Below are 24,171 nucleotides of genomic sequence, written 5' to 3'. Positions count from 1 at the left end.
GGAGGCCAGAGGGAATTAAAGAGTGGCTGGAAACAGCTCTGCCTTTGAAACAACAGCAAAGAGAACACGGATGGGCAGTGGGCCTTTCCTGCCAGAGGAAGAAGCACTTTCTGTCCACCCCTCAGAGCCTGGCACAGAGCTCCCCACCCCCATAGCTCCACATCACTTTGCTCCATCAGTGCTTTACAGTGACCCTGCAGGCCTGTCTAGGCAGTCTGAGGGGATTCAAGGATCTGGAGCCATTAGGCTGCAGGTGTTGACACTTGGTTGGTTGTGTATCAGCTAATTCAGGCTGCAGTGCCAAGCCCTGCTCTTTGCCATGTAATTGCTACGGGTAAGTAAATAGAACATTCATGAGATTTTTGGTCCCATCATTAATTATTTCTGAAAGGGCTTTTAGGATACGCCTCAAAACCCCAGACAGAAAGATGACGTGCGTGACATCAAGATGCTCGCAGCAGCAGCTGAAACAAAACCAAGAAAAATCAGAAGATCTTTTTGCTCCTTCACTGCAGTCACCTGGTCCCACTTCAGTGCAGACCCACCGAGCCTGGAAGTGACCCTTGCCCCAACCGCTGCTCTCAGGGCTTTTGTATCTCCACATGAGGTGATCTGGGGACTGTTGAGAGGTGCCTGGCGGCGCTGGGTGCTCCCACTTTTGAACGCCGGCAATTTTAAGGTGTGCTTGGTGGCATTGCTCAAAGTGGGTTCCCTGGGGAAGGTGCTCCTGCGAGAACCACGGGCCACTTAAAAAGCCCCGGAAAGCCTGGATATGGCCCCTGCTCTGACACGCTGCACCCAGCACTTCCATATCCCAACTCGGAGTGACCCAGCGGCACCGGGGGATGCCGAGCACCCCCCCCCCTTTGGCGGGCTGGCACTTCCAATGGACACACAAAGTGGTGTCCCACGCGTGTCTGCAAAGCCCCCCGGGGCGCTCCCTCGCCGTGCTCCCCCCGTGCCCGGCTCCCGCAGCCGCGGGCGGGGGCTGCGGGCGGGGGCTGCGGGCGGGGGCTGCGGGCGGGGGCTGCGGGCGGCTCCGCCCCGGCGCTCCGCGCTCCCCGCCCCGCCGGCCGCCCGGCTCCCGCCGCCGCGCCTGCTGCATGCTCGGTGCTCAGCCCCAGCCGGAGGTGGAAGATGGCGGAGCCGGGGCCGGATTGCAGCTCTCTGCTCGATGAGGATCTTTCCTCCTTCGTCTTCAGTTACCTCGCTGACAGCCAGGTAGGGAGCGCGGGAGGAGGGGGGGGGGGGCTCTGCTGCGCGGGTCCCCGGCGCGCTGCAGCCGGAGGGGGGGGAACGGACGGACCCCCCCGCTGCTTGTCGGGGCACCGCGGGGAAGAGTGCTGGCGGAGCGGGGGTGCGGGGACCGGCTGGTCCGGCGGGTGTCCCGCGGGTCTGCGGCGGTCCCGTTCTCTCGGCGGGCGCGGAGCCGCCGCGGGGCTGTGCGCGCCCCTCCCGGGGCTCCCGGGCGGCCGCAGCCCCGCAGCCCCGCCGGCGCTTTCAGCACCACTCGCACGTGGACTCCCGCGGCCCCCCGTTCCCCCATCGGCCGGGAATTTGGGGGGGACAGGGGACAAGTTGATGGGTTGATGGGTTTCGGCACAGAACCACCCCCCCCCCGGTTGTTACGGCCCCCCCCAAAGGTGGGGAGGGGGCGGCGCGGTGCAGGGGGTGGGGGGGGCTCCGCAGGGGGCTGCGCGGTGGGGGCTGATCGGAGCCGGGCTGTGGGATGAGTCATGCCGAGCGTCAATTCCACGCATACGGGCTGGGATCTTGGGGGATGGAGGTTTGGGGGGAGGGGGGGGTGCGACAGCGAGAGGGGTCTCGGTGCCGCGAGTCGCTGGCTCCAAAATGTGGATGGGCTGTGTTTTGGACGGAGCTGGGTATTAAAATCAGATTAAGGCTCCTTGGCAGCTCCGGCGGGATCACGAGAGCGAGCAGTGCTGGCTATAGGGCTCGCATGCTTTTCCATTTTGGGGGCTGCAAGAGAGGCGCTATACAATAAACCGGGCAGGAGCCCGAGCACCGCCGCGCATTTCGCAGTCGGCTTGATGAGGCTGCTGCAAGTGGGAAGAGTTTTCTGTAGTTATGTATCATCCCCCCGACCCTTCACTTTCATAACCACGGATTACAAAATAGCTCTGAATGTGAAGCGAGCACATTCATCCCAACCCTTGCTCTCTCACCAGTTCGGCCCCGGGATTGCAAACAGCAGGAGCGTGTGTGTTTGTGGGGAACAGGACGGGGACTAATCCTGCCGCTGTTTGGGTTCAAAACAAACAAGAGCTCGAGAACTGGTAAATCAGATTTGCCCACGGTGCGTGTGCCAGACAGAACCAGGCAGGTCTTGCCACCAGCCAGACTGATGTAGTCCCGGCACCTCTCCTCGCATGCACCAGCGCCAGAGCACTCCGGCTTGGCACGGGACCGGGCGGCTTCTGGGGGCAGAGCAGGGGGGAGGCAGCCTGGGTTCTTAACCAAGAGCTGCTGACAGGTTGATTACAGCAGAAGGGTCAGGAAAGGTAAGAAGTGGGCCGAGGTTTTGTAAGCAGTTTGTGTGGTTTTTTTCCATTTTATTATTGCTGAGGGAACCGTCGGCTTGGAGGTGAGGAGGCTGGTTGTGTGGGATGCTGTCCCTCAGAGTGGGCTGCTTGTGTGGGATGCCATCCCCTGCAAGTACAGCAGCAAGGCTGCAGCTCCCACCAGCCCCTTTGCTCCCTGAGCAGGTGAAAGTTCCTGGCCTCACTTCCCTGTAATAACCCTCCTGTTCTCCGCGTGTTAACCACGACAAGAAGAGCCCCTATGATTGCAGCATGCTCCTGGAGCCTTGTTTCTCTTTTTCTTTGCTTTTTAGTCAGCATTTGATGTGCCAATTTAGAAATCTTATTCCAAAAAGGGACTGCTAAGGGAGGGGGAAGAAAAAAAAAAAATCCTATGAATTGTCATCCTTCTCTGGTGCAAGCCCACCATGTTGTGAGCATTCCCTGGAAAATTTGGAACTGTGAAATGGCCTGTGCTGAAATGAGACCGTGTTTATGAAACGTGGCTGGCTGTGTCCCCTGTTTTCTCTCTCTGTCCCCTGCTTGCTCTCTGCTGGAGGGAGCAGCACAGGTAGTGCTGGTCTGAAGTCTGCAGGTGTGGGAGGAGAGGAGCAGCGAGGGCAGCGTTGCAGCTCGCTGCAGCTCCCGTGCAGCCCCTCTGTGCTCTCCCATCCGGCGCCTGCTTTTGATAATTCCATTTCCTCTTCTGTCCCCATGTGGGCTGAGGGGCTCAGGGCTGGGATGGGAAGAAAAGAGAAGGAAAAAGGAAGAAAAATCAGCCCCCCCAGCTATGATTTGCGTGCATTTGCCTAAGAACTGCCTGAAGTTGTAAGCATGTGTTGCGCTTGTACCTTAACCTCTGATGAAACTGGGGGAAGGCTCCAGCCCTGGCTCTGTCACATGCTGCCTTCTAACTGGGAGCAGGAGGCGGGCCGGGCTGCCGCTGACGTCTCTCCCCATTACTACTGTACAAGCCTCTGCTTACAACTGGGTTGCTGACTTCTCAATGGAGCCCCAAAACTGCTTCCCCAAAGACCCCAGTGCTCCAGCACGAGAGCAGGTTATCCTGAGAGGCTACGGTGTCAGGAGGCCACGAGATGATGAATAGTAGCTGTTTCCTTTGTGGAAATTTTGAGGAACTCTCTCGCCCATGCTCCTCCCCAGTCGTTGCTTTTGCAGTAGGTTTTGAGAAAGGCACAGTTGGTGCAGGTGCTGGGTGATCCCTTCCTCTCCAGGGGAGGAATCCTGAGCAAGGCTCTCAGGGAGATGTGCAGGGAAGGTTTGCCGTGGGTATCTGCATCAGTCCCTTAATCATAAGGGTTTGTGCTGAGGGTGCCTGCTAACCTCTATTTACATATCGAGGACAGCGATGATTCACGTGGTACCTGCATTGCTACAGAAAGAAAATCAGGGTTTTTCACTTGATATCTGCCTTTCTCCTGCCAACTCCTTTTTTCCTTCTTTTTTTTTTAAAAAAAAAAAAAAAAGTGATTTTGTTCTGCTGCGCCTCAAAATGTGTCATTTCTGGGCCTGCTTAATCCATTTTGTGCAACTCTGCTGCTCAGAGGTATGGAGCTGGTTGTAGCTGGTTCATCTGCTGGCACCGGGCACTGGGAAATGCCAGCCAGGCAGCTCTGCCGAGAGCACCACGGAGCAGCCAGCAGCTCTCAGCATCCCTGCGAGAGGCTGGAACACTGTGGCTCTTACAGCTTCAATTTGTTTAAAAACCCCAAAGAAAGTGCAGCAGGGGGGGTGGGAGGGGAATAAATAAAAAAAACCCCAGGCTGCTTCTCGGAGGGATGCTTAAAGATCCCATGAACTGAAATACAATATTCCCTCTTTAACTTCCCAGCCTCCTGCTAGAAGCTTAATCCATCGATGAGTGCAGGAGGCACAGCGAGCCTGTGCTGGGCTGGCATTTCTAGTGATGAACTGGGGGTGCATCCCTAATTTCTGATAGTCCTCACTGAGCTGAGCGATACCATGCTTTTTCTGTGGCTTTTCTCTCGAAGATTTGGGGTGGGTTTGGACGACAGACAGCCCGAGGGCCTGTGAAAAATACATCCTCAGCTGCATTGCTGCAGCGTGGGTCGAAGGGCTGCTGCAGTGCCAGGGCTGGAGAAGGCTGAAGTTGTCTGGGAAGCAGGCTGGCTGTGTCCTGGTGGCTGTTGCCGTGTTGGAGCAGGGCCTGGAGGGTGCTGGGGGTGCTGGTGGCTGTCCCCACCACAGCAGGGGCTGTGGAGGCTGCCGAGCACAGCAGAGTCTGAGCTGAGCCAAGAGAGAGAGCAGGCGGCAGCAGCCGGAGAGAGGAGGGCTGGGCTGGAAGCTGCCCCTCAGAGAGCCTCCCCACACACCTGCCTGCCTTCCCCCCGTGATTCTGACCGGTGTTCCCCACCCTGGCAGTGCCCCAGGGCTGCCCCACGCCGCGGGTTTTCCCCCACCTGCCTGCACATCCCTGCCCGGCTCTCATGCCGTAATGGAAAGGCACCTCTCCAACAGGTGAATAATTAAGGGCTCAACCGAGGGCCTCCAGCAAAGGGAGCTTTGTGAGGGAAGAGGGATCTCTCTCACATTAACCTTTCCAATGTCAAAAGCCTTTTTGTAGGGAGGAACTCCACTTCCACGAGCTGTTTGGCATGCTTGGTTGTCTAATTAAAAATGCTCGGGGAATGCCCCTTGCAGCCCCAAACCCCTGGATTTGGGGAATGGGTCCCACGTCCCCGGTGCAGGGCTGGGGACAGGGATGCTACAGGCTGGCTCCTGGCAGATGGTTTGTTGTGCTGCCAGCCACTGGTGCCAAGGGCAGGAGCCCACCAAGCTTTGAGATCCCCTTTGGTGGGGCTGGGGGCTGTGGCAGTGCGTGGGAGCTGCAGTGCTATAGTGACAGGACAAGAGAAATGGATTCAAACTGACAGAGAGAAGGGTTAGAGTGGATATTAGGAAAAAAATTCTTCCCTGTGAGGGTGGAGAGGCCCTGGCACAGGGTGCCCAGAGCAGCTGTGGCTGCCCCTGGGTCCCTGGCAGTGCCCAAGGCCAGGCTGGACATTGGGGCTGGGAGCAGCCTGGGACAGTGGAAGGTGTCCCTGCCAATGGCAGGGGGTGGCACTGCATGGGCTTTAAGGTCTCTTCCAACCCAAACCATTCTATGATTCCATGAAGGACACGATTCCCCCTGGCCAGCATGTGCCAGCACCGTGGAGGCTTGGGGACATCACTGGGCTGGGGCAGAGGCATTGAGCAGGGCCAGATCGCTGCCAAATGCCACCACCGAAGCCACCGCTTCTGCGTGCCCATGGCCTCGGGGAGATGGTGTCACCAGGGCACCGTGTCCCCGTGGGGCTCTGCAGCTCTGGCTCTGCCGGGGAAGGGAAGTGCTGTCCCCAGAGATGCGGCTCCGCCGGGACCACGCGTGTGGCACTCGTTGGCCGCCGCCGCGGAGCCGGGGACGCGAGGTGCTGGCAGGGCCTCGGCTGCAGACACGTTTGCCGGAGGAATCGGCTTCAGGCTCCCGCAGCTGAGCCCTGCTCCATGGCAACCCGGCGCGGGCTTATATTTCTCGTGACTGCTTGGCAGCCTGAAGTGATTTAGCAGGGGGGATCTCTGTACGCGCCGGAGCCGCCGCCAGCGCGGCCCTGCTGGGGTGACCGCCACGCTCCCGGCCCTGCGGCGCTCCAGCTCCCGGGGCACCCCCTTCCCACAGCCCAGGAGTGGGCAGCCTGGCCGGGCAGGATCCCACCACCTCCTGCTGCCTGCAGAGCCACCTTCTCAGCAAGCCACCTTCTCGCCAGTGCCTGGACAAGGACGTTTAAAGCTGCCTGTGCTTGTAGTAACGAGCCAGGGACTAAAGGTTGGAGTTAATGGGGCAGGTGGTCAGGTGAGGTAGTGACCTACTTCCAGGGGCACCGGCACCGTAGGCACTGAGTGATGGTCCAGCCAATGTGTTTCCCTTCCCTTATCGCTCGGCCGTTCTGCTTTTCAGCACTTTTCCTGAACTCTGGCTCACGAAATATTATTTATTTATTTATGGCAGTTGGGTTTTGTTGGTTTTTTTTTTTTCTTTTTCTTTCAATGACGAGAGCTTCCAAGAAACGCCGAAGGACTTTGCACAGCTCTGGCTGTGCTCAGGGTCTTGTCAGCCCTGTCCTTATCCAGCCCTGTCTCACTGCACTTCCTCACGTGGAGGCAACAGCCAAGGCCGAGCTGCTGCATTAAACCAGCTCACTGCTGAATTAACACAGGGAAAAGTAAAAGCTGGAAATCTCCCTTGGCCCTGGAAGATCTAGAAACCCCTCGGGGGAGGGGTTCTTCATGTGTCGAGTGTGGTATCTGCTGGTGGGGGATGTGGAGAGGCCGTGGCAGCCCTGGGGACACGGCCCCATCCAGTAGCCAGAGTCACCTTTGATCTCTGCGGGCTCCGGGCTGCAATGTGGGGCTTAGGGAAAATACTTCCCTTATCTCTCACATCCCTCTGTCCCGAGGCAAAGCCGGCAAGCACTGGGAGCTGGATGGGCACCCCAGCACCAGGAGCTTCCTTGGGGGAGCATGATGATGCTGAAGCGTGCCAGGAGCTTTTTACATCTGTGTCCCCACTGCCCCCCAAGCCCCCTGCCCACCCAGCCTGGCAGTGGGGACAAAGGCTGGAGAGACCATCAGAGGGCTGATGTGACACTTCTCCCCTCCCCTGGGAAGAGCAGTACATGCTTTATATGGATGTTTTTGTGCTGAGGTGGCGCCTCAAGCTCTTGCAGGGACTACAGTTGCAGGGCAGCAGCATATCTTTACTGAGATGCATTTTCTGAATTCTTCCTGTGGCCCTGCGGCCAGGCCAGGCCAGCAGCAGCCCCTCTGCTGAGCCAGTGCAAGGCCAGGCCCCTGGTTTCTGTTCCAGTTTGCTGCGAGTTTCACTCAGAGAACAGAAGCTCCTCTCTGCTGTCACTTCTGCTCCCCCCCGTTGTCTGGGGAGGCTGCAGCACCCGGTTTGTCCCTGGCGTAAGGGGGGAGCGGTGTGGGCAGTGTCATCCTTTCCCCCTGCCGCCACAAGCTGCCTTCTCCACCTATTCCCTGAGGAGCCCTCATTTCCTAATTTTCATGGACGTCAAGAGCAAGGAAATCCTGTGGCGAGGGCCGAGCGTCCTGAGCCGGGGCTCGGAGCCCGAGCTGGGGCAGCCGGCGGCGCAGTGGGGACGGAAGGAAGCCCAGCTGCCTCTCTTCACGTTTGTTCTCCTCCCTCCTGCGCCGTGGAGGGGGGATGTGGCTTTCACAAGTGACAGCTGGGGGACCTGGCTGTCCTGCCACGAGGTGACCCACGGCTGGAGCAGCCCCAGCTGTCCCAGGGTGCAGGGGAGCTGCCGAGCAGTGTTTTTGCTGAGCCTTTCTTTCATTTTTTAGCCAAATTCCTGGGTAGGAGGGAGTCGCGTTATTATTTTTTCATGACAAAAGTGCATCTGTAGCTGCAGGGTGTTCAGGAGACTGCCATGACCCTCTGCATGCACACAGGACTGGCAGGGCTGGGTTGGAGCTGAGACCAGCGCTGGTCACACTTGTGCATGGCTGTGCTGGGGGTGACAGCGAGGAGCTGGAGGTGACAAACGTGGCACTCACAGCTCTCCTGGGAGGATGAAGCCGGGACAGGCTCTGGCTCTCTTTCCCCTGCAGAGGCCAGTCCCTCTGCCAGCACGGTGTGGTGACACTGGTGGGCACAGAGATGGTGGCCATGGTCCTTTGCTCCATGTGCTTGGAACACTCCTGGGCTGGGAACAGGACGAGATCCCACTGCCCTCATGTGGGATCGGGGCTTGCGGGCAGAGCAGGGCAGGGGTTCGTGCCAGGTGAGCTGTCAGCACCCGCTCCTGCCACACACAGGGCGCTCACCGGGCACCAGCACGGTGGGGCTGAACTTTGTCCAGCTTTAGTCCTCCGTCCTTTGTCCAGCTTTAGTCCTCTGTTCTGATTTCTTGGCACTTTCCCTGCCTCGGTGCAAATGTTTGCAACTTCCACGGCCCTTGGCTTCCAGCTTATTAAACTTTGCATTCCCGTTGGCTCCCTGCAAACCACGGCTGCTGAGCTGCTTCCCTTTGCCCCCCGGGCTCGGGGACCTGTGGCTTTGCCCGTGCCAGGTGTGTGTGGCTCAGAGCCACCTTCCCTCGTCTTAATGACAGGAGGGTTTTCAAACCTCCCCTGGAACAGCATAAACCCCAGAGCTCTGCAGAGCACAGATTTAAACCACCAGCATCGTTTCTCCTTTCGAGCAGGCTCGCACACAGTCACGACCAAACCGTGCTGATAATGAAAAGAAAAAAAAATGGCAATTTTTTTTCTTAAAAAGGAAGTTTCTGTTTCTGTGTGGGCCCCACAGGGAGGCTGGCGCATGCGGGTTTGGAGTGCTAGAACCCATTTCCCAGGTAACAGAACTCAAGCCTGTGAGAACTGTGTGGTTTTCTCAGGCTGAAAGGTTGGATGGTATTTGAGCTGCTTTTTTTTTTTCTTGTTGCCGTGTTCTTTTAAGAAGGAATAAGTATGTCTATTTATATATATTTTGAAAATGAAAGCACGTGGCCCGTGTCCCCAGAAACCCTCACGGTACATGCTGTCACCCAGCTCTGGGGGGGACACTGCTTTGCTGGTGACCACCCCCCAGCCCTCCCCAGCAGCTGAACTGGGGAGCATCCCCTGGAGCTTGGGGTGAGCCGTGGTAGGTGTGCAGGACATTCTCTTGGGAATTCTCCATGGGACCAGAGGCTTCGGGATGTGGAAGTGGATGCAGCAGGAAGGAAGTTGGCAGCTGAGAGGGGAGCGGTGTCATGGGGGGATGTTGGGACAGCACGGACGGGAAGGGCTGGAGCTGCTCCCTTGATTTATTCCTGTTGACTCTTCCTGCCCATGCTTCGGGTGGTGCTGCCTGGCCTGCACACAGTGCTGGCTTCTCCATTCCTCTGCCAGGGCATCTGGGATGCAGAGCGGTTTCCCTGTGGAGAACAGGGCTGCCCATGAGGGTCTGCTTGCCCTGGCTGCCTCCTCTCAGCGTCCACCTCCTGCCCGCTGCCCGTCTGCCCAGAGGAGCTGGAAACCCATCTGCACATCCAGCTGAGTCGAAAATACATGAAAGGCAGATTATCGGGGGAGACTGTCCTCATCTCTGCCACTCGCTTATGGCAGTGCAAGGACCTGGAAATACAGCTTTCAAGTTTCTCTCTGTATTTATGTAACCCAAACGAACTCTTTTTTGGAAAGAGCCACTCTGTCTCATTTAGATACCTAAATATAGCAGCTGCTCTGGAGGGAGGATTGGCCTGCGAGTGCCCTGGCGGGTATGGGACCTTTGTGCACGGGTGTTATGGGGACTTTAAACCTCACTCAGTGGGGCCTGGGGGGATTATTCCCCTTGCCATTATCAGGATGGGCTTACAGTGTTCCGGGTCAGGGGGGAGCTCACGGCAGTGACCGGGTTGGGAAGCACAAACCTGTGGAGATGCAGACTGCAGGGTTTCTTCTAAATGTCTCGATGCCTTTTGAGGCCAGAGCCCATCTATGCCCAAACACGCTGTTTGTTGTTGTGCCATCACCTCCCCTTGGAGGGAGGATCCGTGCTCCAAAGCACTGAGGCAGAGCTGTGCTATGGGGTGAAACCTCCACATCCAGCCCCGCCAAAGGGCCCTGTGGGGCTGCAGCACCTCGGGGTGATCAGGCAGGGCTGCTGGGGTGGAATCACCCCCACAGTGTGGGGCTGGGTGGAAAGGCAGGGAAGTGCAAGGGTCCTTCTGCCCGTAGGTGCACCTCATGCAGCAAAGCCTTTGAGCTCCTTTAGGGAAAGGTGGGGGACCAAGCCTTTGAAGTGCCAAGCTCAGGGACACCCCACAGGTGCCATTTCCCTTTGCCAGGGGTGTTCATGGACGTTCAGGGACACCCACCCTCCTGGGCAGCAGGGCCTGTGCACTCCTCCAAGATGCAGTGTTGGCAGGATCCAGGCACTGTGCACATCCCATGGACCCACTTCTGCTTCTTCTCACACCAGAGCTCTTTGCCTTTGGAGTGAGCTCAGGAGATGGGTCTGACCACGTGGTGTGGGGGGCCTCTCGTGCACCCCTGGGATCAGCCAGGCTTGCACCTTGCACCAAGCGTTGACGGAAACTGAGTTTCTCCGAGGTGCGCAGGGTGACCTTTGCTTTTGTCTCTTACCATTTCCAGCTGCCCTGCAGCAAGGGTGCCATGTGTCCCTCCCAAGGGAGTGGGCAGCAGCTGTTAGAGTGTGTGTGTGTGATGGTGTTGCAGGGACTTGGGGACACACGCTGCAGGAGTCTCTGCAGCTGGCTCGTTACAAGAGAGGACACCCTTGTGTTCCCCTCCTGCTTTGCAGCGCTGACACGAGAGCGGCTCCTGGCCTCGTGCTGCTGCAGGGGCTCCCTGGGATTTGGCGATACACTGGTGTTTCCTGCAGGAAACCAGAGGGTCCCTCAGCTGTCTGAGCACTGTGTCTGTGCTTCTTGCGTTGCTTCCTTTGCACACAGTGGCTCTGCCTCCCTGCACACCTCGTCCCCATCCCTGCCCCTCACTGTGCCCTGTGCCCAGCTTGGAGCTGTGCAGCCTGTGGTGTCCTCTGCCACCCCCGCCATCCCCCCCAGGGCAGGAGCCACCTGGCTAAACCGTGGGACCCCAGGGACGTGTCAGTGAACACCTGCACGCCGGCTTCACGCGGTGCCCTTGGACAACCTTGCGAACCCCGGTGCGGCGTCCCCTCAGCTCCCACTGCACAGCAGGGACCAGGCAGGTCCTGTTTGGGTGATGCCCTGCTCAGGTCTGCGTTACTCGGCCCTAGCAGGGTGCAGGTGAAATGGAGAAGGCAGAGGCTGTGCAGTGGAAGGGGAGCAGGCGGTGCAGTGGGGCTCCGTGCGGAGGGCTCGCAGTGTCCCCAGGATCCCGAGCTCCCTGGCAGATGGCTGCTGCCCTCCCGCCCTGCTCTGAGGAATACAAATGTGCGGTGGATACGGTTACCCGGCCCTGGCAGCGGTGTTGGCTTTCATCTAGATCAATATCCCCGCTGGCCTGCGTCTGTGGGAGCACTCAGCTGGCAGCACAAGCCTGGCCGGGAGCAGACACCCGCCGAGGCTCTGCTGCCCGCTGCAGCCGCTGCCCGTCCGTGTGTCCGGCTGCCTCGGTGTGGAGGCAGCGCCGGTGCCGGCCCCAGCGCCGCTGCCGCGCTGTCCGGCTCCGTCATGCGTAAAATGTAATAAATAGGGCCATAAGCCTTTTACAAAGTCTATTTCCACTCTTGGATCCGGGATTTAATGCATGGCTGCTTGGAGAGGCTGAGGATTTCAGGGGTCAGCAAGGCTAATTGCACTGCTGGAATAAAAGGGTGCGCGGCGAGGATCCTGCGCGCGGGCGGGAAGGGATGCCGGGGGTCCCGGCCCCTCGCCCGCTGCCCCAGCCCCGTGTGCTCCCTGCCAGCAGCCCGGGAACGCCACGGCCACGCGTGGCAGCATGGCAAGGGCCGGGGTCCCCAGGGAGGGCTCTTTTGGGGCCGGGGAGGCTGAGCCAGCTGGGGAGTCACATGCTGCAGGTGTTCGGTTCCCCAGTGCTCCGTGGTGTCCCTGTGTGTCTGACCGGGCATGTCTGGCTGGAGCGCTTGATCTTAGATTACCTGTAAGCCAGGAAAAGCCTCCGTGGGGCCAAGGGCCAGGGAGGATCAGGACTGTCCCGGTGCCAGCTCGGCCCCAGCCTGCAGCACCTCCTTCAGCTGCAGAGAGGAGCTGGGTACCACGCTGCCAGGCTGTGCTGGTGGGCCCCGGTGCCACAAGCTGGGGTGCGAAGGGATGTGTATCCTGCTGCCAGGGAGACAGCCCCACGGGGAACGGGAATGCAGTGCTGGGGGTAGAGCCTGGGGCACAGACCTGCATGGGTGCGCCAGTGCTGGCTGTGCTGGGTGGCCAGCACAGGGCTGGGGTCAGGACCTGGACAGCGCTTTCCTGGAGGTGCCAAGGAGGGGCAGATGTGATGGGCAGGCTCTGCATCACCAGGACAGCTGGCAGCCACACGAGCCCTGTAAAGCGAGGGGGACCCAGATGCCCCGAGGCTGCCGGGGCTTCGCCCTGTGCCAGCCGCTCGCTCTCGCAGGGCTGGCAGGGCTGTGCCGCCGGCCACGGCAGACGGAGGACGCCAGCTCCGCTCAGTGACTTCGCTGGCTGATCCCGTCATCTCCATCTCGCGCCAAGTGCTGAAGTCGCCATGGAAACCGGCATGGCAGCAGCCTCGCCAGCAGCTCCGCGGCATCCAAGCTCCAAGCGCCCGGCCGGTGCCGCGCCGGTGGCGGGTGACCAGTGGCGGGTGACCAGTGGCGGGTGACCAGTGGTGGGTGACCAGTGGCGGGCGATCGGCGGCAGGCTCGGCCACCCCGCTGCTGATCCCCGTTCCTCGAGGGCGTCAGTGCCACTGCTGGGCCCGGGGATGCACACAGGGTCCTTCCAAGCGCCGTGGCAGGGCCCGCTCCGTTAGCGCTCCTCCATCCTGCAGAGCCTCGCGGGAAGCACAGAGCAGGAGCCCGATAGTATTGCTATTTTTAGTACCTGCTCACAAAGTTATCTTTAGCTGCACTGCTCCCACCTTCATTCATAACAGCCACGGCACAAGCCTGACTCCTCACCCTGCTGCTGGAGTGGCTTTGAGGCAACCCCGGCCTCCCCAGGTGCCCCCCTCGCTTGGGCTTCCACCACTCACCAGCCTTTCCTTTGCCTGTGGAAAGGGATGGGCTGCAAACCCTTCCCCGTGGTGGGAAGTGGGGCTGGAGTTTTTTTCCAGGGTTCATTTTTCTGTGGTGACCGTAACTGTGAACTCTGCTTGCCTTTGCCTCTCCTCCCATGTCGCTCCTGTCCAGCAGGGCCGTGTCTTGCCAAAGGCTTTCTCCCTGGAGCATCCCTGCTGGAAGTCCACGCTGGTGCTGGGATTTTGCTTGATCAGTGGAGGAGGCAGTGCCTGAACTTGACTGTTGGGGATGGAATATTTTCTGCTTGTATTTCAGTGGGTGTTTTCATAGGTCTCAAGCTGTGGTCCACCCTTCCCAGCATCTTTCATCTCCAGAGCTCACACAGCTCCTGGGAGGGTGCAGGGGTTTGAAAGGGCTTTGAGGATTCAAGGGCTCATCCCACTGCTTTGAGGCAGCCTCTCGCACCGTTGCCAGGGAAAGGCCTATTTCTCCTATTCTTGAACTCGGCAGTCACCGAGTTCCTCAGGTTCCTGGGTTAATCTGTTCCTGCCTTTAATGAGCTGCCTCATTAAAGTGTTTTTCCCTAATAACCAACCCTCCGGGCTGGGTGATGTTCAGCTGCAGACAACTGGAGACCTGCAGGCTGCAAAGGGCTGTTCAGGCTGCGTGTGGGGTGCAGGATGAGCACCATCCCTCTTTTCCCACATGGTGCCAACAAGGCTGGGAAGGGAGCAGCCCAAAGCACCCCAAACCCGTCTCTCCTGGGCTCTCCCACCTGATTTGCTGCACCCACAAACTATAGGGCAGGCTGCACTGGGGATGGCGTCTGCCCTTGGGGTGCAGCAAACTGGGGATACTGGGACTAAACCATCCTGCTGCAGAGTCTTCCTACGAAATGTTCCTTCCCAGGGATGTGCAGCACTGGGGCTGCTCGACGTCACCCTGGGAGCCGAACCTGTGGGTGCACGCCTGCACCCCTTGGGCTGGGAGGCATCTGCCCAGCCCTAGTGAGGGGGTTTGAGCTGCTTGCCTTGGTGCCTGGGAGCTGATCTGGCTGGTTTGGATAAATGGAAGTGGAAATCTCCCTCCCGGGGGCCTGCTCTGTGTGGAGGAGTGCACACACAGCTCGAAGCTGTGGCCTCCTGGGAGCGTCCATCCTGCAGGTATTGCTCCCACCTGGTCCCCTTGTCCTTTAGGCATCTGTCCCACCTGGTCCCCCACCTCCGTGGTGGCTGCCCTGGGCGGGCAGGGTGAAGGCTGGGAGCCCTTGGAGCGATGGCCACGAAGGAGCAGCTTCAGCAGAGCCTCTGGCAAGGCGGCAGCGCCTCACGGCTGCCACAGCCCCTGTCCCCCGGCCGTGGTTTTTAGGGTGGCAATGATGCAAGGCAGGAAGGTGCCTGGCACTGGGGCTGCTCCATTTATATATAGCTGACCCAGTTGCTGAGCGGGGGCTGCCGGCCCCTCCTGGTGCTGCACTTGGGGTGCTGCGAGGGGATGCAGCAGCAGCAGCAGCGGCATTCGGCTGGGAGCGTGTCCTGCATCCCTGCATCCCTGCGTCCTGCATCCCTGCATCCTGCACCCTGCATCCCTGCACCCTGCATCCCTGCATCCCTGCAGCCTGCTCTGGAAGGGCTGGGCTGTGCTGAGCAGCCTGCCAGCCCCTCAGCACCCCTGCCAGCCTCCCCAGTCCACCAGCACCCCAGATCCCCTAGGGACGGAGGAGCTGCTGGTGCCCCAGCAGAGATGGAGAGGCAGCAATTGCTGCTGGAGGGACCAGTCTGAGGTTGTGCACAGGCTGAGGCAGGATCAGGCAGTGCTCAAGCCCCGTTCCTAGAGGCATCACATGGGGTTATCCTGCCTCTCCAGCCTCAGCTCACCCCGCCAGCATCCTGCTGCTGTCTGCAATGGGTGCTGCCGGCGTATGAGGGGCTTGAGGGAACTCCTGGAAAGCGTTGGGCTGCCAAAACACATCCTCTCAGTGCCAAGAACCTGTGAGGCAGCTGCTTCCCCAGGGCAGGAAGGAGATAAAAAGAAAATCTCTTTCAAAGGCAGGGTGGCCTCCTCCCCAGGATCAGGGCGTGTGGCCAGGATGCTTTCCCGAAAAGAGCCGCTGTCCCTGCGTGGTTGCCGGAGAGGGGCTGGAGGGGACATGGTGTTCCCGTGCTGATGTCCCTGTGGCTGGGTGTTCCCAGGGGCTGCTGTGGTTGGCACACCTGGAGAAAAGCGAGTCCCTGAGGCAGGTCAGAGCAAAGCACTTGCTGCGGAAAGGGAAATTAATTATGGGCACTTTGCTGCACTCCAAGTGACTGCAAAGGCTGATGTTTCTCCTGTTGGCCGATAAACTAATTGTAATGGCAAAACCTCAACAAAAGCCAGGCTCTTAAATGCTTTCTTAATTAATATTTCTCAATAATCACTTGACGTCAATGACCAATTAAAACTTTGGAGAAGGGAAGTTGTTAAGTGCCCGACACCTTTGCTCCTCCAGTCGCTGCAGCTCTGATGAATCCTGCAGAAAAGTACCGGGAAGGCCAAGCCCGATGTTTTTAAAGAAAAACATTAAGCAGGAAAAACGTGAACATTCACGTGAGTGTTCACAGGGACAAGAGGAGGGAAGCTGAGCAGTCACTTGGCTCTGCTGCTCCCTGCTGAGCAGCCAGCAAGGGATGGCAATGCGGGGTGGCACCCAGGGGTGCCCCTTTCCTGCCCCTCCGGTGTGCTGAGCCCCCAGGGCAGCACGAGTGGAAGGGCACCTTTCCAGGGAGTCCATGTTCAAGGGGTCTTTAAGGTCCTGCTGAGTGTCCTGTCCCCTGGTGGGTCACCTCCTTTGTTTGTCATGTGCCTCCTTCTCCTTCCCTCAGCCTTGTCTGAGGTCAGCGTCTCCCGGCTCCGTCCTGCCAGGGCCTGAAAGCATCACCAGCTGGATTTTATTGGGTGGGAGCTGAGTGGTCCCCAATGCATCTACTGTGAAGTGGAGCCTCTGGAAAGCTGCCATTCATCTCCCTGCAGTGCTCCTGGCTGCAGCGCAGTGCTGGGAGGGTTAATGTCCTCCTCCTCCTCCTTCTTCTCCTCCTTCTCCTCTCAGCTTCACAGCCATCTTAAAACCGCTGGAGCCAGAGCTGTGCACTTCCCTGCTCCCACTCCTTTTACAGTATGGGCTGGCTGGCCAAGGAGCCCGGCCGGCTCCTCATCCGTCCAACTCTTTTCCTTCTTTGGATGTCCCCTGTTCTGGCTGCACGGGCACTGCCTGCCTCCCACGGGACCCGTGCCCCTGGCGAGGGGCGATGGCCGGCCCAGGGGCTGCCCGGGGCTGGGCTCAGCAGTCCCAGGGTGAGATTTTTGCCCAGGTTTCTCCAGGACAGTGCTGGGTGTCTGCCAAGGTGGATGCCAGTGGCTCCCGGGCACCGATGGCACTGAGTGAGCACTTCATGCCTGCAAATCCCTTGGCGGGCGTCAGGAAAATCCTCCCGCGGGAAAGGTGGGAGAGGGTCACAGCTGGGAGCCAAAGGAGGGTGAGCAGGGTGGCAGAGGGGGAAGGAGCCTTGTGGCAGAGTACCCCATCAAGGATGGGCACAGGGCTCTTCCCAGCAGGACAGCAGCAGTCCTGGAGTGGGGAAAAAGCAGTGGGAAGCCCTCCAGGCCAGGGAGCTGCAGGCAGGGAGGGCAGAGGCTCAGGCAGGCAGGCTCTGCTCCCCAGGCTCTTCCCCTGCCTGTCACCCCTCACAGCTGGGCTCGGGGGTCCCGGGGGTGTTGCTGGCGGCCGTGGGAGAGTTGCTGGAGCCTGTGCTGGTGGCCAGGCACAGCCCCAGCCCTCTGTGTGTCAGGACAGCAGCAGCACGTGCTCCTGGCTCTGTACCCCAATGTGGCCTCTTACCCAAATACCAGCCACTGCCCAAGGGTTTATGCCCCTCCTGAACCCGGGGAAAGCAGGGGAAAGGCCTCTGGGGCTGAGGAGGGAGGCAGAAACAGGGCGTCCCCGTGTCCCCTCTGTGCTGCTTCAGCAGATGTCAGCACAGGGAGGAGGAGGAGGCCGCCCAGGGGTCACATCTGGGGATTTTTTGGGTTGCTGAAAGTCCGCGCATAGGATGGTGCCTGGAAAGGGAAGGAGGGGAGAAGGAGCAGCAGCCCCAGAAGGCACAAGGAGGTCTTTGGTGCTGCGGGTCCCCGTGGGTCACTGGCAGAAGCAGCCTCTCTGCGGCCCCCGTGGAGTGGGGACACTCTGGGAGTGGCCAAGGATCCGTCATTCCATGAGAGTGGCTTTTTCACGAGCCCCGTGCCTTGTCCTGCCTCTCCCTGTATGGGAACAGCAGCCTGGGGTACGAGATCCTTTGTGTCCCTGGGCATTGGCTGCTTCTGCAGCCACCAGGCTCAGCATCCAGCAGGGGCTGGGATGCTCGGGGCAGGGACTGTTCCCTCTGTCCCTGCCGGGGCCATGCTCAGGGGGGCTGTGTCCCACCCTCCCTCCCAGCGCCCGGGTGTGTGGGGGTGGGTGAGCAAGGGTGGGTGTGAGCAGGAGTGCCAGGCAGGTTCCCAGTCCCCTGCTGAGCAGGTGGCACAGGCACAGCGGGCACCAGGCTGCCTCTGCTGCTGCCACCCCTCCATCCGATTGTCCCCAAGGAGCGTTTGCTGCCGGTGTGACAAGGCAGCTCCAACAGACCCCACAGCTTGCGAGACCCTTGAGTGGTCCCAGTACCAGCGTGTGGGGTGCAGGACTGCACTCCAGCAGGGACAATTAATGGCTTAACCCTCTCCTGGCACTCCCCAGCCTCCCGCTTGGCCGGTGGGGTGGCTGTGGGGGGAAGGCTGGGGAGCTGGGGGCTGTTTGCTTTGGCCAGGGCTGTGCTGGTGGGGCAGGCGGCTGGCAGTGCTGGCAGCAGGGCCCTGGCCACCCAGGGAGCAGGGTGTCCCAGCGTGACCCGGCCGGGAGCCCCGGCAGCAGCGGGAGGCAGGAGGGATGCCTGGAGTTCCGTCCCGCTTGGCCCCGTCTCAATGGGACTCGGTGCCAGGAGTCGGGGGATGGCTGCGGCGAGTCCCAGCAGTGCCACAGCCCAGCCTGGCTGCCCAGCCATGCAGGGCATCCCTCCTTTTCACCCCTTTTTCCCCAGATGTGCTGATGGAAGCACCCAGGCCTCCTGCCAAAGGATGGGTGGCTTTCCTGTGGCTTCCCTGCCGCCAAAACCCCGGGATGCTCCCTCACCCAAGCCAGCCACGTGTGCCAGTGCTCAACCTGGATGCACTTGCTGTCTTCCTGGCACTACAGGAAGGGGATCCTTTGCCAAGAACTGGGGTCACACCAGGATTTACCTCTCTTGCACATCCCAGAAGGGAGGAGATGGAGGCCTGGGACTCGATGGCACCCATGGCTCCCTGCCCCTCCTGCCCCTCTGCTCCATCTGTGGCTGGTTTGGGTGAGGAAGATCCCTGGATTCTGGCAACAGGGAAGCCACAGGAAAGCCACCCATCCTTTACCAGAGGCCTGGGCACCACCTCTGCTCTCACCAGGAGGGAGGGGAACCCCTTCCCACCCAGGCTGGGCCCGCTCATGCCAGCACATCTAAACCCTTATGGGATGCAGCGTGGGGGATTTGGACCCAGTCTCATCTCTCAGGAGACACCCAGGGAAAACATTTATGGATTATTTTATGCTGTGCACCCTGTTTGGGCCAGTGTGAGCCTCTGGATGTGTCCAGGCAGTCCCAGCCGTGGGTGAGGGGAGCATCAGTGCAGCCCCTGGCTCCTCTCACACCAAACCCAGCAGCTGCAGGGTAATAAATGAGGAGTCTATATTTAGACACCGTGTCTGGAGCAGCGTCACAGCGTTGCCAGAGGGTTTTACCATTCACCACAGGCAGGTTTCCCTGCTCCTCCAGCTCCGTGCCACCTCTGCAGAAAAGCCCATCAAAGACATCCAGCTGGAAGAGCCTCCCGAACAGAAAAACGGATACCTGCACAAAATCTCAGCTCTCGCCGAGGGATGACAGAGCAGAGCATTCCAGGGAGCCTTGGAAGGAGCTGGCTTGGGGCCCGTTTCGTTTGGCAAAGGCTTTATTTTGTTGCACAGAAGTTTGTAGCAAAGAAAACAGGGATGGAGCCATCCCTTGTGCCACCCCAGCCCGGTGTCATCTCCTGCTGCTGGGGCATCCAGCACAGCTCTCGCCCCATGGAGCTGCTGATCCGAGTGGTCCCTGAACCCCCACAGCAGCCTGGCTGCCCTGGCTGTGCCACTGCAGCTGCCAGGAGCAGCTGGTGGTGGGGAGGTGACAGTTCCCTGATGGAGCTGGGGCTGCCGGGCCTCCGCTGGCTCAGTTGGTGGCAGTGCCTGGTAATCCCTGCTGAAATTCAAGGACAGGCTGGAGGGTTGTGCAAAGGCTGCAGAGCCCTGTGCAGAGCCAGGGTGGCTTTCCTGGCATCCCACAGTGTGAAGCTGGTACTGGCTTGGGAACGAGGAGATTTGCATGAAGATTCCTGGTGCTCGGATCTGGGTTTTTCCCTGGATTTTGCAATGTCAGAGGATGCTGGGAACAGATGCTGTCCACTGCTGGCTCCTCCTAGCCTGGGGAGAGTTTCTCCGTGCAAATCCAAACACTGAGCCATTGCTTTGAGCTGTGAGTGTGGCAGAGGCACTGGTGACAGGAATGGTGACCAGCTCTGCCCAAGCCTTCCTTTGTGGCTCACAGCACCAGCACTTTTCTTCCTGCATCCTTCCTTCCACAGGAAGATTTTGCTTGGGTTCCTGCACCTCCCAGGGATGTGAAATGCCAATGTGGGCACAATGCTGGGTAAAACTCCCCCAGCAATGGGGCAAACAGCCCCTCCCCACTGCTGCACAGCCCCAGCTCTCTGCTCCCAAACGGGCACGATGGAAGCTGTGGCTGCCCCTGGATCCCTGGAAGTGCCCAAGGCTGTGTTGGACAGGGCTTGGAGCAAGCTGGGATAGCAGAAGGTGTCCCTGCCCATGGCAGGGGGTGGGACTGGATTTTCTTTAAGGTTCCCTCCCAACCCAACCCATTCCGTGATTCTGTGAAGGGTGCAAGGCATGGACAACCTTCCCTGTGCCCGCCTGTGGTGCCAGCTCTGCCTTGGCAGTACGGGGACACTTGAGGACACCCCAAGGACACCCCAGTGGCAGAGCTGGTTCACAGCTGAGCTGGGGGAGAGCAGCACATGGTGCTGGGGGTCAGCGAGCCCCCTGCCTGCCCCCCACATCCCGGGGCACCCCAGGGAGGGACAGCCCCTCGCCCACAGCAGGCATGGTGTGTTCAGCGTGGGGACAGAGGCACCCACAGAGCCTGGGCAGCTGCCCAGGGGGCTGGCAGCCATTTGGGAGGAGGAGGAGGAGGAGGAAGGCACCTGACTGCCAGGCAGGAGTCCAACTAGTTGAAACAGCTCCCGTGTTGGTTTGCATAACCAGGCCTGGCTCTCACCGTGTCACCTGGTCGCTGGGGCTGGGAGTGGTGCTGGCTGGACAGGCTGAGGGGCTCCTGCTCTGGTGCCATGCCCACCGTGCCCTCTGTGTCCTGCTGCCAGGCTGGGAGGTGCAGGGCTGGCAGTTCTCACCCAGCTCCGGCCCGAGCTGCTCAGCCTGCGGGGTGGCCCAGCAGTGTCCCTGCGGGTCCCCCCGCGGTGCCACACCGAGCGCAGCCCTGCCCTGCTGCCCTGCCTCCCTGCAGGACCCCCTCCAAGGTGACACCGGAGGCTCTGGCAAGGACACCTGGCCGGGCTCCCACACGGCAGCCCCTGACACGGAGGCAGCAGAGGGAGAGGGATGGATAAGAGCGGGTGGGTAAGAGCGAGGCGCAGCGCTGGGATCTGGAGCTGCTCACATGGCTGGGGAGCTGCTGCCAGGCACTGGGGCCGTGCAAAGTGGGGCAAGGTGGCACAGCAAGCTGGGGATGAGGAGCCTGAACCCCCGCCAGCCCTGCGAGGGGTTTCAGACCAGTGGGATGTGGCACTGCCAGGGTGGAGGTGGCTTCCCCTGCACCAGAGGCTCTGATGCTCCCAACCCAGAGGTGGCTGCTGGGTCAGAGCGGTTCCTGTCAGATGCAGAGCTCAGGTCTGGATCTCAGGCCAGCCCACCCTGGGGTCTCTGGATTTCTGCTGATCCCTGGATTAGCTGGGGTCAAAAATGGGGGGACAAGGCTTGGGGGCAGGCAGGCTCAGGGCAGGGTGGCGAGGGAGCTGGCACAGCACATAGAGCAGTTAAAGGATCTGATTTAAGTGTAGGAGATCATGCTTTTGGGCTTCACCCCAACTGGTTTGGGAGGAGCAGAAGGGCCCCCAACTGGTTTGGGAGGAGCAGAAGGGCCCCCAACTGGTTTGGGAGGAGGAGAGGGGCCCCAGCCCTCAGATGCTGCCGCAGGGAGCGGCCAGACCCCTCCTCTCATGCCCTGTTGGAGCCTGCCTGGGGTTTTGGGGAGGGGAAAGGTGTGGTCCCTCACAGGAGAGTTTGAAGCAGCACAAAGCTTTGTGTTTGTGGGTTTGCATGTGCTCCTGAAAGAGCTTCTTGACCTCCTAGGGATTTTTCTATCTGGAGATCTTGGAGCAGTTTCTTTCCAGGGTGAGTCAGTTGTTTGCAGAGTAGGAAGCCCGAGGAAAGCAGGTTGGCAGCTCCAGGCTGTGGCTCCAAGAAATGTTTCCTGCAGAGCCAAAAAGCAGGGACAGAGCCCAGCCCTGGGGGCAGTGGCCCGGCCAGGACACCCGATAGTGCCTGGGTGCAGACCCGGACACAGCAAAGCCTTGTGCAGCCCCAGGAAATCCCCAGAGCAAACAGGTTGTGCTGCTGGAAGCGCCTGCCCAGCCTCCCCAGAGGGTTCTCACCTCCACCATCCACCTGTGAGCGTGTCCATGCCTCCACAGACCTGCTGGGACCTGCTCTCCTCTCACCTTCCCCCACCTCAGTTTTCCCACAGAATTGGAGTGGTATCAATACTGATAATCACTTTATCCTAGTGACTCCCTGACACCCACCTGGAAAATACCCAGCTGCTAGCATTCCCCTTCCCCAGCAGCTTTCTGGGCAGAGGCATGAGGTGACCACACTGGTGGTGACAGTCCCCTCTGGCCAGGACACCCCCAGGCGCTGTGCAGAAAATGGGCAATGATTTATTTGGGTGTAGCGGGGTGGGGGAGGAGAGGGAGCCCCTGCTTCAGGAGGAGAAGTGGGGGGAGCCCCTCTTGCTGTCCCCAGTGCCAGTGCTGTGCAGGGCAGAAGCAGGAGCTGGCACGGGCAGTGCTGCCCATTCCCTGCAGCAGTGAGGGGTGGGCAGCAGTGCCCACCCACCTGGCCGGGCTGGGGCTTCTACCTGCACTGGAATATGGGCATGGGCAGGCTGGGCAGGAGGGTAAGGACAGATCTGAGTGGCTTTGCCCTTGGCACGGTGGTTTGCATCCTCTGAGACCTCGTGCCTCCCGCTGAAAACTTCATTTTCATGTGGGAGCTGGGCATGGCGAGGACTCCCAGAGTCTCCCCTGGCAGGAGAGCCAGCACAGCCTGTGTCCAGCAGGAGAAAGGCTCCTGGAGGATCACGGTGAGGGTTTGGTGGTGGTGGCCTGACACCCCCAGCAGTGCAGAGCCGTCCCTGGAGCGTGCTGGGGCTGGACCAGCCGGCAGGTCAGGCTAATTCGGGAAGATCCTCCTTGTGCCTTCTTAACCCCAGCTTGAACCTTCTCCGTCTCCTGCCTTGGCCTGATTAGCACTAAGAGGCTGCTGAGGGCACGAGCAGCTCCGAGCAGTGCCAGCCCTGTGGTGTGTTCCTCGGTGTCTTCCGTGAGCCCCTCTGTGAGCCTCAGAGCCAGAGCTGCAGCAGCAAGGCGGGCAGGAGCTGTGCTTTCCTCCCTGCCCTGCTGCCACCTCCCTGGCAGGAGGGGCTGGGAGTGCTCCCAGCAGGGGACAGGTTGTCCAGGCAGTCCCTGCTCCTCACCAGAGCATCAGCGAGGTGTGAAAAGGAGCCTGTGGCTTGGGGAGGTGAAGGGCATGCTGCAGGTGGTGGTGACAGAGCTGGCAGGGGGGGTCACACCGGGCTGGGTGGGTGGCTGGCAGGCAGCAGGTTCTGTCCAGCTGCTTGTCAGGTGTAAAGGGGCAGGATTCGGGCAGGACTTGGGCCGGGTGTGACCTCAGCTCCATTTCACAGCCGTGGATGACACCGAGTGGCAGAGTCTGCTGGGAATTCAGCCCTCGCCGAGCTGGGCAGAGCCAGGCTGAAGTAGTTCAGGGATTGCCAGGACTGCAGGGTGCGGCTGTGGCTCCTGGAACGCTGAGGGGAGCTTTTGGGAGCTTGGAAGATCCCAAGGCTGTGGCTGCGGGTAGGGAGCACGGCTGTGGCTGGGCTTGGTGGCACAGCCACCACCCAACGTGGCACGAGGTGGTGATGTCCCCATGGGCATCTGCCTCTGAGTGCCACCACAGGTCTGACTTGGTGGTGTGGGCAGCTGGAGGGACAGTTGCTGCTTCCAGGCAGGGATTTGCTGTTGGAGCCGGCTGCGAGGGGGGAAGAGCTGCCAGTGCCAGGGTGAGCAGTGCCCATGGAGCTGAGCTGGTGCTGGCTGTGCCATGGGAGGGTGTTCACAACATCCTCTGGGCAGAAAGGGCCTCGTGGAGCCCTGTCAGCCTCTGAGCTGGGCACCAAACCTCCAAAGGGGCTGGTGGGCAGAGCAGGGCAGGGACAGGGCTGCTCCTCCTCGCTGGTGTCCCTGTGCCCACAGCAGTCATGTGGCTGCTGGCTGCAGGGACGTCGGAAGAGGAAGGTCTGAAAATAATCGCCCCCTCATGTTTTCCTTACAACAGGAGGGAGTTGCCACTGTGGGGAATTCTTGTGACCAGCAGAGCTGGCTAACAGTCAGCTCCTCAGTGAGTCAGGGCTTGTCCCCTGCCATGGCACAGCCTGGTCCCCTGTGCTGCCAGCCTGGCTCCTAGGGCTCCCCAGCTTGTCTGGAGCC

At 60.2% G+C, this 24,171-nt stretch overlaps 1 protein-coding gene across 1 annotated transcript in view; it reads left to right on the top strand.

The window, feature by feature from the left end:
• Positions 1 to 1,108: 1,108 nt before the first annotated feature.
• The window catches only part of PPARGC1B (PPARG coactivator 1 beta), a 49,100-nt gene continuing 26,037 nt past the window's right edge, over positions 1,109 to 24,171 (top strand). The window contains exon 1 of the mRNA XM_069028538.1: positions 1,109 to 1,221. Within this exon, the coding sequence (XP_068884639.1) occupies positions 1,138 to 1,221 (84 nt within the window). The 5' untranslated portion in view covers positions 1,109 to 1,137. The remainder of the gene's footprint in view (positions 1,222 to 24,171) is intronic.

Source organism: Aphelocoma coerulescens, chromosome 13, assembly GCF_041296385.1.
Source record: "Aphelocoma coerulescens isolate FSJ_1873_10779 chromosome 13, UR_Acoe_1.0, whole genome shotgun sequence".
Taxonomy (NCBI): domain Eukaryota; kingdom Metazoa; phylum Chordata; class Aves; order Passeriformes; family Corvidae; genus Aphelocoma; species Aphelocoma coerulescens.
Note: the sequence above shows the minus strand (reverse complement) of the source record. Positions and strands in the feature narration are given on the sequence as shown.